Raw genomic sequence first — 13,896 nt, forward strand, 5'->3', positions numbered from 1 at the left:
GTTTACTGTGGAAGCATGCTGCAGGAGCCCACTGCGCGTGTCACGCCGCACGCACGACCCCAGGGAAGGAGACGTCGCTGTGTCGGACCCGGACCTGGAGCAGAATGATGGCTCCCAGGGATCAAGTCTGTTTAAACGTCAACTAGTCCACTCCCACTTTCTGCCTCTTCAAGTGTGAAGGGGAACTATAGCCTACTTCATTTCACACACACACACACACACACACACACACACACACACACACACACAGCGGCGCGCACCTTCCTCTGGAGTTACTCAACTTTGCTTCATAATTCATGAAAACCGCTTTCGCTTTTCCTCGAGGTGAAATTCATCAAATATCAAATAACAGAGGAGCTTCAGAGGAACTTTTCCTCCAAAAACTTTACAAAATCAACTCCAGAAAGTTACAACGGTGTGGAAAATGTGAAGAAAAGTAAAAAAACACATATTTTATTCCCAATATAAGAGACAAGAAGAGCTGAATGTGAATCCGATGCAGAAACACGTCTAGAAAAAGTAGTTCCAGGATGTTCAGCATCTCCTCTAACATCTGTCTGGAAACATCTGGGAGGTGAGGAGAGCAGCTGGAGTTTTTCCCATTCTGGTCCTGATGCAGTTTTCCAGCTGCTCTACATGATGCTCCAGATGTTTTGTACTGGTGGAAGGTCTGGACCAGTTCTCCTGTTCCACCATCAGGATGTGGTTCAGCATGGTCCTCCTGGACCAGTTCTCCTGTTCCACCATCAGGATGTGGTTCAGCATGGTCCTGCTGGACCAGTTCTCCTGTTCCACCATCAGGATGTGGTTCAGCATGGTCCTGCTGGACCAGTTCTCCTGTTCCACCATCAGGATGTGGTTCAGCATGGTCCTGCTGGACCAGTTCTCCTGTTCCACCATCAGGATGTGGTCCAGCATGGTGGAAGGTCTTCCCTGAAAGAGACGTTGTCTGGATGGGAGCAGATGTTTCAGCATTGATGGAGCTTCCCAGATGTGGAAGCTGCCCACGCCATCGGCACTAATGCAACCCCATCCCATCAGAGATGCAGGCTGATAACAAGCTGGATGCTCCCTCTCCTCTTTAGTCTGCAGGACACACCGTCCATGCTGTCCACAAACTATTCCACGTCTTCATCCAGGTTTCCACTCAGAACATTTTAAATGAGCTTTGGTCCAGAGAAGACGGCGTGTTTCTGGATCCTCTTCACATATGATGGAGCTTTAACCTGCATGTGTGGATTTCAGCCTGAACTGGGTAGTTTCTGGAATCTTCCATGCAGTTCCAGAGTTTCTCTGCAGAGATCTTCAATCTCAGGCTGCAGGTTTTCTGCTGGTTCCCAGAGGTTCTAAAAGCAGGACGGGAGGCAGAACCAGCAGTTATCGGACGCTGTCTGTTGATCCAGCTCCCAGTATGGTCTCAGGTAGCAGACACACTCTTTACCTTTAGGATCAGGCTTAAATCTTAAGGTTAAGTCTAGCGTTAGGACCCTGATCCATTCCTTCAGTCCTGCTGCTTTAGGCCGAGGCTGATTTGAAGTGTCCCATGATGCACTGGGAGACGTCCAGTGGTGTTATCCAAGGTACATGGGGGTATATGGAGTATACCTACCTCTAAACTTCTATACTCCCTGTGATGCTGCTTTTACAGTTACAAACATCTCTATACATGTAGCTACGTCACCCAGCAGCTCCGCTAAGATTACTGATACTACACTGGTGCAGTTATCCATCAGCTGCATTAACTTTAGCCTGAGTAGACATAATATAGATATAAGCATATATGTCTATGAGCCTGTCTCTCACCAGCTCTATGTGCCAGTATCTCTTTAGTCATTTCATAACTCTTCCTCCCTGAAACCAAAGAGCAGAAATTATGTGATAATCAGTGCTTTAAGTGGGCCGGTATGCAGCGGTACGCAGTTTCAGCAATCAGTATACCTTCCTACGACTTCACCACATTATACTTGTTGATTTTCATAAAAAAATAAAATAAAAGGAAATGTATTGTTAAGGCCGGTTTAGACCATAGACTGTGGTTTACATTGAAGTGGACGTGGTTTGGATGAGAAGGAAAGGAGGAGAAAAAACTATGGCTGTAATGTTACAAACTGGAGCAGAGCTGAGTGATGACAGCAGTACTACTTAAAAGACATTTACTACAGTAATACTACTAACAGTCATTTACTACAGTAGTACTACTTAACAGTCATTTACTACAGTAATACTACTAACAGTCATTTACTACAGTAGTACTACTTAACAGTCATTTACTACAGTAGTACTACTAACAGTCATTTACTACAGTAGTACTACTAACAGTCATTTACTACAGTAGTACTACTAACAGTCATTTACTACAGTAGTACTACTTAAGGTCAGATGCTGCAAACTAAGTGTACGGCTGGTCAGTATTTTGAGTTTTTAAAGATTATTTCTAGAAATGCTCGGAAAAACATATTTCACAGAGGAAAAGTGTAATGGTACTACACTGTTAAATTAGTCTGATAAGAAGCTGAATAAGTCTAAATGTAGAACTTTTTATGTTTTTAACCCTTTCATGCATAGTGGCCCTGTAGTGGGCACCTATTTACAAGCTTTTTTATTGCATATTTTATTCATGAATGAGGAGGGTATTTTTGTAAATAATATAGTTGGACTCACCTCGACGCATGGCTTGGGCTCTGGAACCAGTACCCTCGAAAGGGGCTGGACTTTCTTCCACTCTGGAGTTGCTCATGGTGGGAGGTGCCGAGCAGGTGTGGGCATTCTCATCAGCCCCCAGCTTGGTGCCTGCACGTTGGGGTTTACCCCGGTGGATGAAAGGGTAGTTTCCCTCCGCCTCCGGGTGGGGGGACGGGTCCTGACTGTTGTCTGTGCTTATGCGCCGAACAGCAGTTCAGAGTACACACCCTTTCTGGAGTCCTTGGAGGGAGTGCTGGAGGGTGCTCCTTCTGGGGACTCCATTGTTCTGCTGGGGGACTTCAATGCTCACGTGGACAATGACAGTGAGACCTGGAGGGGAGTGTTTGGGAGGCATGGTCCCCCCCCTCTGAACCCAAATGGTGTTTTTTTATTGGACTTCTGTGCTCGTCATGGATTGTCCATAACGAACACCATGTTCCAACATAAGAGTGTCCATATGTACACCTGGCATCAGGATTCCCTGGGCCGTAGTTCGATGATCAATTTTATAGTCATATTGTCGGACCTGCGGCCACATGCCTTGGACACTGATGATGGTGAAGAGGGGGGCGGAGCTTCAACTGATCACTTCACCTGGTGGTGAGTTGGCTCAGATGGTGGGGGAGGAAGCCGGTCAGAGCTGGCAGGCCCAAACGTGTTGTGAGGGTCTGCTGGGAACGTCTGGCTGAGTCCCCTGTCAGAGCGAGCTTCAACTCCCACCTTCAGCAGAGCTTCAACCATGTCCCGAGTGAGGCGGGGGACACTGAGTGCGAATGGGCTGTGTTCCGTGCCTCTATTGCTGAGGCGGCTAGCCGGAGCTGTGGCTGTAAGGTCGTTGGTGCCTGTCGTGGCGGTAATCCCAGGACTCGTTGGTGGACACCAGCAGTGAGGAATGCCGTCAAGCTGAAGATGGAGTCCTATCAGGCCTTCTTGGCCTGTGGGACTCTGGAGGCAGCTGATGGGTACCGACGGGCTAAGTGGCGGGCGGCTTAGGCTGTTGCCGAGGCAAAAACTCGGGCATGGGAGGAGTTTGGCGAGGCCATGGAAAAAGACTTCCGGATGGCTTCGAGGAGATTCTGGTCCACCATCCGGCGGCTCAGGAGGGGGAAGCAGTGCTCCATCAACACTGTGTACAGTGGAGGTGGGGAGCTGCTGACCTCAACTTGGGACGTTGCGGGTCGGTGGAAGGAATACTTCGAAGACCTCCTCAATCCTACCAACATGTCTTCCGATGAGGAAGCGGAGCTGGTGGACTCAGGGGTGGACCCTCCTATCTCTGGGGCTGAAGTCGCTGAGGTGGTCAAAAAGCTCCTTGGCGGCAAGGCCCCGGGGGTGGATGAGATCCGCCCAGAGTTCCTTAAGGCTCTGGATGCTGTGGGGCTGTCCTGGCTGAGACGCCTCTGCAGCATTGCGTGGACATCGGGGGCAGTACCGCTGGATTGGCAGACTGGGGTGGTGATCCCCCTTTTTAAGAAGGGGGACCAGAGGGTGTGTTCCAATTACAGGGGTATCACACTCCTCAGCCTCCCTGGGAAGGTCTATTCAGGGGTCCTGGAGAGGAGGGTCCGCCGGATAGTCGAATCCCGGATTGAGGAGGAGCAGTGTGGTTTTCGTCCTGGTCGCGGAACAGTGGACCAGCTCTTTACCCTCTTTGGGGTCCTGGAGGGGGCATGGGAGTTTGCCCAACCAGTCTACATGTGCTTTGTGGACCTGGAGAAGGCATTCAACCGTGTCCCCCGGGGGCTCCTGTGGGGGGTACTCCAGGAGTAAGGGGTACCAGACCCCCTTGTGCGAGCTGTCTGGTCCCTGTACGACAGGTGTCAGAGCTTGGTCCGCATTGCGGGTAGTAAGTCGGATTCTTTTCAGGTGAGGGTTGGACTTCGCCATGGCTGCCCTTTATCACCGATTCTGTTCATAACTTATATGGACAGAATTTCTAGGCGCAGCCAAGGTGATGAGGGGATCCAACTTGGTGGCCTCAGGATTGCGTCCCTGCTTTTTGCAGATGACGTGGTCCTGTTGGCTTCATCTGGTCGTGATCTCCAGCTCTCGCTTGAGCGATTCGCGGCCGAGTGTGAAGTGGCTGGGATGTGAATCAGCACCTCCAAATCTGAGACCATGGTCCTCTGCCGGAATAGGGTGGATTGCCCTCTCCGGGTCGGGAATGAGGTCCTGCCTCAAGTGGAGGAGTTTAAATATCTCGGGGTCTTGTTCACGAGTGAGGGAAGGATGGAAAGCGAGATCGACAGACAGATCGGTGCGGCATCTGCAGTAATGCGGACTCTGCGCCGGTCTGTCGTGGTGAAGAAGGAGCTGAGCCAGAAGGCGAAGCTCTCCATTTACCAGTCGATCTACGTTCCTACCCTCACCTATGGTCATGAGCTGTGGGTCGTGACCGAAAGAACGAGATCTCGTATACAGGCGGCTGAAATGAGTTTCCTCCGCAGGGTTTCCGGGCTCTCCCTTAGAGATTGGGTGAGGAGCTCGGTCATCCGGGAGGAGAACAGAGTAGAGCCGCTGCTCCTCCGCATCGAGAGGAACCAGTTGAGGTGGCTCGGGCATCTGGTCAGGATGCCTCAGGAGGCATCCTGACCAGATGATGAGGTGTTCCAGGCACGTCCCTCTGGGAGGAGACCCTGGGGAAGACCCAGGACACGCTGGAGGGATTATATCTCGCCTCGGGATCCCCCCCCCCGCAGAGTTGGGAAATGTGGCTGGGGAGAGGGAAGTCTGGGCTTCCCTGCTTAGGCTGCTGCCCCCACGACCCGACCCCGGATAAATGGCACAAAGATGAAGATATATTAAAAATTTGTTTCTACTTTCAGCTGTACCGACTAATCACGTGATACACCTTCTGTACCAGGGGAAGACAGCTAAATCCACAAGGGAAACAGGAAAAAGGAACACAAGGGTGGAAACACAGCAGATTTTGGGGTCCATGACATGGTTTGGTTTGGTCCTTCTCTTCAGATCGTTGACCGTCCTGCAGCGAGATCTGGTCTCTTACATTTAATGTGGTGATTCCTGTTCCCTGGTGGGCGTGTTCAGCTGAGAACTGGAGGCACACCTGATCCACATTCCAGCAATCTACATCAACCTATTTAAGACCAGCTCTGCCTGCTATCCAGCGCCAGATTGTTGATTGCCCTGCGGTAAAACAGCTCTCGGCCTCTGCTTACGTTGCTTGTGCAAACCTTCGATTTGTAACCTGTCCTGTCTTCCTCCTGCCAGTGAAAGCCTGCCAGTTCATAGACGCTACCTGCCAGTCTGCCACTTTTGCCTGCCTGCCCGCCCGCCCGTTCGCTTGCTCCCCTGCTTGCCTGCCTGCCTCCTGCTGCTCGCCAGTCTACTAGTCTCTGAAGTTCCGGTGGAAGAATTCACAGGGATCTGTGGAGAACCAATAAACCTCTCTCTGTCCGCTCTTTGGATCCTACTAGCCCCACTTTTACAACATTTAAACATGATACTGGTCTTTACATACACCAATGCTCCTCTGTTTCTCTGTTCATGTGAGGGGAAAAGTGTCTTAAATAGAGAAGCATTTAGAATCAGTCGATGTGGAAAGACATCAGAGGATTAGAAGAGGACAATATCTAGCAGCAGCTGCTTTAAAATGAAAAAGGAGAAAAAAATAAAGAAAACTCTTAGAGCCATAAAATCAGTAATGCTATCCTTAACATCTGGGATTATTAGTTAGCACAACTAAGATCTTTAACCCTAACCTACAACTCTGGGCCTCTTGGTTTTAAACGTTTCCCTTTTGTCATTTTATTTGATTATATCAAAGTAATTTTATTTGACCTTTTGTTGATTTATTTTCATCAAAATGTAATTTCTTTGTTTGTTTCTTTCTCTTGTTCCTCCTGACCCTCTCTCTTTATATACGGGTGTTTCTCATTTCAGATTCTGCACATTTCCAAGTGCGGCTGCATATGTCATAGTGGTGCGCCAAGTGCTGTCCCAGTTCAAAGACTCCTTCCAGTCCACTCTCCCAGTTCACACTTCGTTTGGCTCCAGATTAGTTTAAAACAAAGGATACAAGAGATGTATCCTCAGCGCCCTCTCCTATCCCAGAATTCTTTGTCTGATGGAAAAGAATGAGCAACAGAGCGCCGGTGTAGGTACCACACCACCATTTATTTATTTATTTTTAAGTATATACACACATATTTGTCCCAGCAGACAAGCTGGGAGGACAGCAGCATTGTGTCCAATAACCACAAAATAAAGAAAAGGCTGAATTTATTACAGTCACTCAGATAACTGGGGACCTAAATAAGGAACAATAATTAAAAATGTGCTAAATTATAATCCAGTGATATAAGACACTGTCAATTGAGTTAATGAAAAAAAACAAGTGGGTCCTGGACAAATTAGAGCATTTTTCTGTTGAACAGTGGGACAAAATACCTGTCAACAGGTGCAGAAGTCTGATTGGTGGGAACAGAAAACACCTGACTGTAGTGGAAACATATTTTATCATGTTGGTTTGCTTTTTAAAAAATCTTTTTGTTGAACCAGAAGTAGAAAATAATGTCATAATGTCTTGTTGTCTGTTGTCTTTCTGTCCTCTTCCCCCCACACAGCAGAAGCAGATGGCTGCCTGTCCTTGAGCCGGGTTCTGCCGGAGGTTTCCTTCCTGTTAAAAGGGAGTTTTTTCCTTCCCACTGTCACCAGTGTGCTTGCTCAGGATGGGACATTGAGTTGGAACCTCCAACCCAATCTGTTGGTTTCCTTATATAGGCTATTATGAATTGGTTTTCATTATGTTTTTTTTTTCCTGTGTGTAAAGCGTCTTGAGATGACATTGCCGTGATTTAAAGTTGAATTGAATTGAATGATTTTTTTTTTTTTTTTTTTGTGAAGCTTTTATTTATTATTACTTTAGTCAGTTTCTGCTAATTTTCCAGGCAGCAGTTTTTCTCCTTTAATGGGACGGTATGAATACATATGAGGACGGCTGTATATGTGTCTAACAAGGACTATTTTCCACTGAAGTTGTCAGCTTGACAGGATGAGCTGTCAGCCAGAGGAGAGCTCGTCTAAACCGCCTCCTCCTCATGTTGGTCATTTAGACACGAAGGAAAATGAAAATAAATCTAATTTAAATTACAGGCACAATTTTCTGTAATTTTAAAAATATTTTTGTGTCTTTCTGTGGAAGAATGGGATAAACGTGGCATATGTAGTTGCTAGGCAGCGGAGGACCGTAGATGACTCCAGGTACGCATGCGCATCAGCGAATTCGGCCCGCCAATAAAAACAGAAGAAGAACCCGGAAGTGGACTCAGCTGTGCTTTGCTGTGTTTCTCCACTTGCTGTGCTTCATAAAGTAACTTTAAAATATAAATGAATGAAAATGCAGCTTCACTTCATTAAAGACGGATTACCGGACTCTGTCAGCACCGACTTTCAGAATCTGAACAAATTTAACGACCAGGTAAAAACGTGACATTTAGGCTCTGAAAAGACATCTTGACCAAAACACTGTCTGTTATTCTGAATGTCCACCTTCAGTCAGTCAGTCAGTCTGTCAGAATGTCTGTCTGTCTGTCTGAATGTGTTAAAAAAAAAAAAAAGGGACTGCAGCTTTAAACGCTTTGTTGTATTGTGAGGTTAATGTCTTCTCTCCCAACTGGAACGCTAAACCCAGCAGCTCATTGACGTGTTTTGTGATCATTTTCTGCTGCTTCATCGCTTCTGATCCATTAAAACCACATCGAGTTTTCTGCAAAACTGCAGCTGAGTCTTCACAGAATGCATTGAGTTATTGGACTCCTACATTTGTAAATATCTAGATAGAATATTCTCTAGAATTAATATTTACAGTTTTGAGCTTCATTTTTAAATTTTTTATCAGCACTATTAGCATTAGATTCAGTCATTTAAAAGAAATGGACCCTGGTGCAAAAGGGATTCATTTAGTTCATAAAACAGAAGTGATCTCCAGCTGTAATTGTTTAAAGAATTGTGAAGGGGGATATAATCTGAGAGGAAATTAAATCTGAAGGTTTTAAGTGTAAGAACAACGATGAAAAGCATGTGCCTTACAGTATATGGTGTAAAATTATGGAATAATCTTCAGGAAGAACTCAAACAATGTCCAAACATTAATCATTTTCAGAAAAAAGTCAAAGAAATGTTAATTAGACAATATAAATAAATGTATGTAAACCAATAGGATAAATAGGTACATAAATCTAAACATCTAATATTAGTGAATGTATGTAGTGGACATGTCTATATATACATATATATATATATATATATATATATATATATATGTCTATATATATATATATATATATATATATATATATATATATATATATTTCCATTTAGTTATTTCTTTTCCATTAAAAAAAGAAACCTGACTATTTAAGAGATTATTTAAACAACTGCAAGGAAGAAAAGTTAATTGTAAAGGGGGGCAGGAATACAGAAGCGTTGCTCCATCGTGCTCCTTTTCGGATGCTATAATAATTGCTACTTTTTAACCTGTTGATTAAATTGTGTTATTTTGTCTGAAATAAAGAAATATCTATCTATCTATCTATCTATCTATCTATGAATGAAAGTATATGTGTGTAAAGTGTATCTAGGTAAAACTAGCTCTTTTCTGCTTAGATGGGGATAATTGACAGTCATGGTTTTCTGGGTTTTGGAGCCATTTTATAAGTTATTTTTTAATCCAACTGTGGGAGCAGCTGCTGTCTGAGTGAAAGAAGATCAAACTAACAGAGTTCTTATCATTAGAGAGTGAGATGAAAACTATGAATCCTGCTGTAACCTGAGACATCCTGACTTTATCCCCCAGATAAATGAATATTAATAACTCATGTGTTGAACTTCAGTTCTGGCCGGTGAAACTTTTTCCTCCCTCAAACCCAAACATGACGCATCTTCTTCTTTTCTTAAGCAATTTTCCCGTCTGATTGAAATTCTGTTCCAGTTTCTCCTGGAGCCTAAAGAGGTGAGTGTGAGCTCATGTGAAAACATTTTAATGTTACCAAACCTGGCCTTGATAACAGCCTTCTGTTATCTGTGTGTGTGTGTGTGTGTCTGTGTGTGTGTGTGTTTGTGTGTGTGTTTGTTTGTTTGTTTGTTTAGTCTGAGAGATTCATGCAGCAGCTCACCGAGTTTGCAGGGGAACATGGGATGAGTGCCGGACCACTGAGAAACCTGATGAAGAGCGTCCTGCTGGTGCCTCAGGGTGGGTGAAAGAGACACACAACCGTTCAGCATTTTATTCTTTTAGATTTAAGCAAAGACAAAATTCTCATTTTCACCAGTTTTATGGATTTGGATGAGTTGGTGGGAACGCTGTTGTTAATTTCCCCACTTTCTCTCCATCGGATTCATTTATCACTGCAGTTTCAGACACGCAAAGACAGAAATAAGTTATAAAAACAAAACACAGATGCCTAAACTCACAGACGCTAAAGAAAAATGTGGATCCAGATTCATTAAATACATCAATCATTGCAGGTGAACATGAGAGCAAACATCACTATCAGAAAGGTTTAATCTTTGCTGGATGATGGAAGTGCAGCAGCTGCCACTGAGATTGTGTCTGAAAAAGCAGAATACACACAGAAGATCTATTCCAGAATAAATAATGTAAAATCTAATCAACTAAAATAACATAAAATCTGTCAGGCAACATTTGGATTTGTTTTCATTGTGCAGGTGTCCGCGTGTAGATATTTGCTGAGGTGTTTATAGTGATGCGTTCAGGGTCCAGGCAGGCAGTGGGTAAAAGCTGCATTCAGCTTTCTGTAGCGTTCTGCACGTCGGGGACCTGACGCGCTCTCCTGATGGCGGCAGTTCAAGCGTGTACAGTCCAGGATGTGTCTGCTGACCTCGCCATGGGAACTGGCGTCCAACCAGCCTCTGCAGAACAAACCGAGCACACAGGCGCCGCCTCGGTGGAGGTCCTGGAGAGGGTCACCAACAGCTTCATGCACCACCTTCAGAAATTAGAGCCTCTGATGAGCTTTGGGGTTTAATTTTTCATCCTTAAAGGGTTCCTATGATGGTATTTGGAGTTTTCTGAGCCTTCTACAGTGTTACAGTGTTGAATCCTCATCAGACATGTGAACGGCACTGTTTTTTATCACCTAAACGCATGTTTGAGTTTGAGTTCCAGCACTCTCTCCATTCGGTTTCCATGGCAACGAAAAACGTGTCGTTTTATAGAGTTTTTTGTACTTGGAAATCTTTGTGACGTCCCGGGGGATAAGGTTCGGTGATTGGTTACCTTCTACTGGTTAACAAGGGCATGTACAAATACATCAGGTGGGTGGAAAACGTGGGATAAAGTTATTTCCAACGATGGCTGGTGAGTTTACCAAAGAGAGACATCCTGCTGCATTCGTTGCTGTGGGTTGCTGTTTTCCACTTCGTTTTCAGGGTCTGATTCAGGTTCCAACATGTAGGGCTGTATGCTATGTGTTGACATTATATTTTGTTTTTTTATTGAGTTTATATGAGCCTAATCCTTCTGTTTATGAGACGTTACAATGACGGTGAAAGCAGGTGTGGTGCGCGCTCCCGATGTAGCGCAGTGGCGGGAGGCGGGGCTTAATGCGGAAGAGTCTCAGTCCACTCGTTTTGCCCACAGGCTGATCAATCCCAGCCCTTCTGGTCTCAGAAATAAAAATAAATTAGCCTGAAATGCACAGAATAGTTCCACTTTAAGGCTTCTTCGGGGCTGAAAGTGGGGCTTCAGTCACGGTGCCGGAAACTCTGACCTGTTCCAAACAGCAGATTCACTTTTCCTCCAACCGTCTGTTAGAACGATGGCAACAGTTTGCGACTCCAAACATGCATCCAGGTGGACAAACGGATGACGTCACCAGAAGAAAATAAACGAGACGCCGTCACTGTGTGGTCGATGTGGAGCCAGTTTGTCAGGAGGAGGGAAATCATTTCAGCTGGACGACTCGGGTTTTTACCGGTCGCATTAAAACTGGGGGAAAAAAAACATGATTTATTGTGGTTTCATTATTTACATCTACTGTAAGTTTCCTCCTGCGTTACAGTGATTCGCCTGTTTTCCTCTGCAGGAGCCCTGAAGAAAAACCTGAGCAGCAAGCAGATCCTAGAAGACCTGGTGACATTAGGTAAGCGCCCGAATCCTCCATCACCAGCAGCAGGCATTGATCAATGTTGTCCTCCTATCATCATCTGATCACAGCTTTTCTGCTCCTGTTCTCATTCATGACCTGAAACTGTCTTATCTGTTGATTGATCAGGATTAAATGAAGACAAAGCAGCTCACTTCTCACAGCAGGTAACTTTTTTTAAATTCATTTTCACATGCTGGATTTCTGGTTAAAACACTAAGCCTTAGAAAAGGCTCTTGCTTGTTGTTTGCTCCCATTTGAGGCCAAATGTAACTGTTTGCTCCCATTTGAGGCTAAACTTGACTGTTTGCTCCCATTTGAGGCTAAACTTGACTGTTTGCTCCCATTTGAGGCCAAACGTGACATTTTGCGCCCATCTGAGGCCAACTGTGACTTTTTGCTCCCATTTGAGGCTAAACTTGACTGTTTGCTCCCATTTGAGGCCAAACTTGACATTTGGCTCCCATTTGAGGCCAAACTTGACATTTGGCTCCCATTTGAGGCCAAACTTGACATTTGGCTCCCATTTGAGGCCAAACTTGACTGTTTGCTCCTATTTGAGGGCAAACTTGACTGTTTGCTCCCATTTGAGGCCAAACTTGACATTTGGCTCCCATTTGAGGTCAAACTTGACTTTTTGCTCCCATTTGAGGCCAAACTTGACTGTTTGCTCCCATTTGAGGCCAAACTTGACTGTTTGCTCCCATTTGAGGCCAAACTTGACTGTTTGCTCCCATTTGAGGCCAAACTTGACTGTTTGCTCCTATTTGAGGCCAAACTTGACTGTTTGCTCCCATTTGAGGCCAAACTTGACTGTTTGCTCCCATTTGAGGCCAAACTTGACTGTTTGCTCCCATTTGAGGCCAAACTTGACTGTTTGCTCCCATTTGAGGCCAAACTTGACTGTTTGCTCCCATTTGAGGCCAAACTTGACTGTTTGCTCCAATTTGAGGCCAAACTTGACTGTTTGCTCCAATTTGAGGCCAAACTTGACTGTTTGCTCCTATTTGAGGCCAAACTTGACTGTTTGCTCCCATTTGAGGCCAAACTTGACTGTTTGCTCCCATTTGAGGCCAAACTTGACTGTTTGCTCCCATTTGAGGCCAAACTTGACTTTTTGCTCCCATTTGAGGCCAAACTTGACTGTTTGCTCCCATTTGAGGCCAAACTTGACTGTTTGCTCCCATTTGAGGCTGTAACTTGGAGAATTTTGGCGCATTTTAACATCTTCGCTCGGAAAGCATTTTATTGTGCGATGAATAACACTTTCGGAAACACTTGACGTGGTTTTTATCTGTGTTCTGCAGTGGGGGGAGCACTACCCGGGGCTGACCAGACTTGCTCTTGGACGGACTCTGATGGTAAACCAGTTGGTTGACATGGAATGGAAGTTTGGAGGTGAGACAAACCAGAACCAGACATCATATGTTAACGTTAGAGGAAGAATCTTCAGTCCATTAGTGTAGCTGTTGTCCTCTGTTGTCTGTTTGGGTCTTTTTTCCTCTTAAATCCTTCAGATGTGTGCAGCTGTGGACCTCTACCAGCCTCTTGGTTCATTCCTGCATTCAGCTTTTAGTTTCTGTGTTGGATTTATCTTGTGTTGTTTCTCCGACCCGCTGAGAATGATACTGATAATGATCTCAGATCATCAGTTTCCCAGGTGAGCTTAAAGACAAGCTACGGAAAAAGGTTCCCTGTTCCTGGTTTCCATGCAGTCTGGGGGTAGAGAAGGATCTCAGTGGATGTGAAAAGTGTGACATGGTGCAATAGAAAAGAAAACATGAGATCATCACGGAGTATCTCAGAGGTGATTTGGTGCGGATAAGGCAGATGAAGGAGCATCACTATCAGGCAGATGCATCATGTTCAGGGCGCAGACGTTGTCATGGTGAAGCCCTCCATGCAGGACACACCACAGGCTGGGCATCAAGCTGTATTTAGGCCGCTATAAACCACTGCTTCCAAAGAGAAATGTTTGCTCAGAAACACACAAAGACACTTTTTTTAAGCAGTTTTTGTCTCTAATGAATGCTGTGTTACGCTGCATGGTCCAGATGGATGGATGTCCACCATGTCCCATGTCGTA

General features: G+C 45.3%; 1 protein-coding gene across 1 annotated transcript in view; it reads left to right on the forward strand.

Moving 5' to 3' along the window:
- Positions 1-7,982: 7,982 nt before the first annotated feature.
- commd7 (COMM domain containing 7) overlaps positions 7,983-13,896 on the forward strand; it is a 10,898-nt gene continuing 4,984 nt past the window's right edge. The window contains exons 1-6 of the mRNA XM_079239327.1: positions 7,983-8,122; positions 9,602-9,655; positions 9,793-9,895; positions 11,751-11,807; positions 11,940-11,977; positions 13,118-13,208. Coding sequence (XP_079095453.1) covers positions 8,036-8,122; positions 9,602-9,655; positions 9,793-9,895; positions 11,751-11,807; positions 11,940-11,977; positions 13,118-13,208 — 430 coding nt within the window. The 5' untranslated portion in view covers positions 7,983-8,035. The remainder of the gene's footprint in view (positions 8,123-9,601; positions 9,656-9,792; positions 9,896-11,750; positions 11,808-11,939; positions 11,978-13,117; positions 13,209-13,896) is intronic.

Source organism: Telmatherina bonti (assembly GCF_933228915.1).
Source record: "Telmatherina bonti genome assembly, chromosome: 4".
In the NCBI taxonomy this organism is placed as follows: Eukaryota; Metazoa; Chordata; class Actinopteri; order Atheriniformes; family Telmatherinidae; genus Telmatherina; species Telmatherina bonti.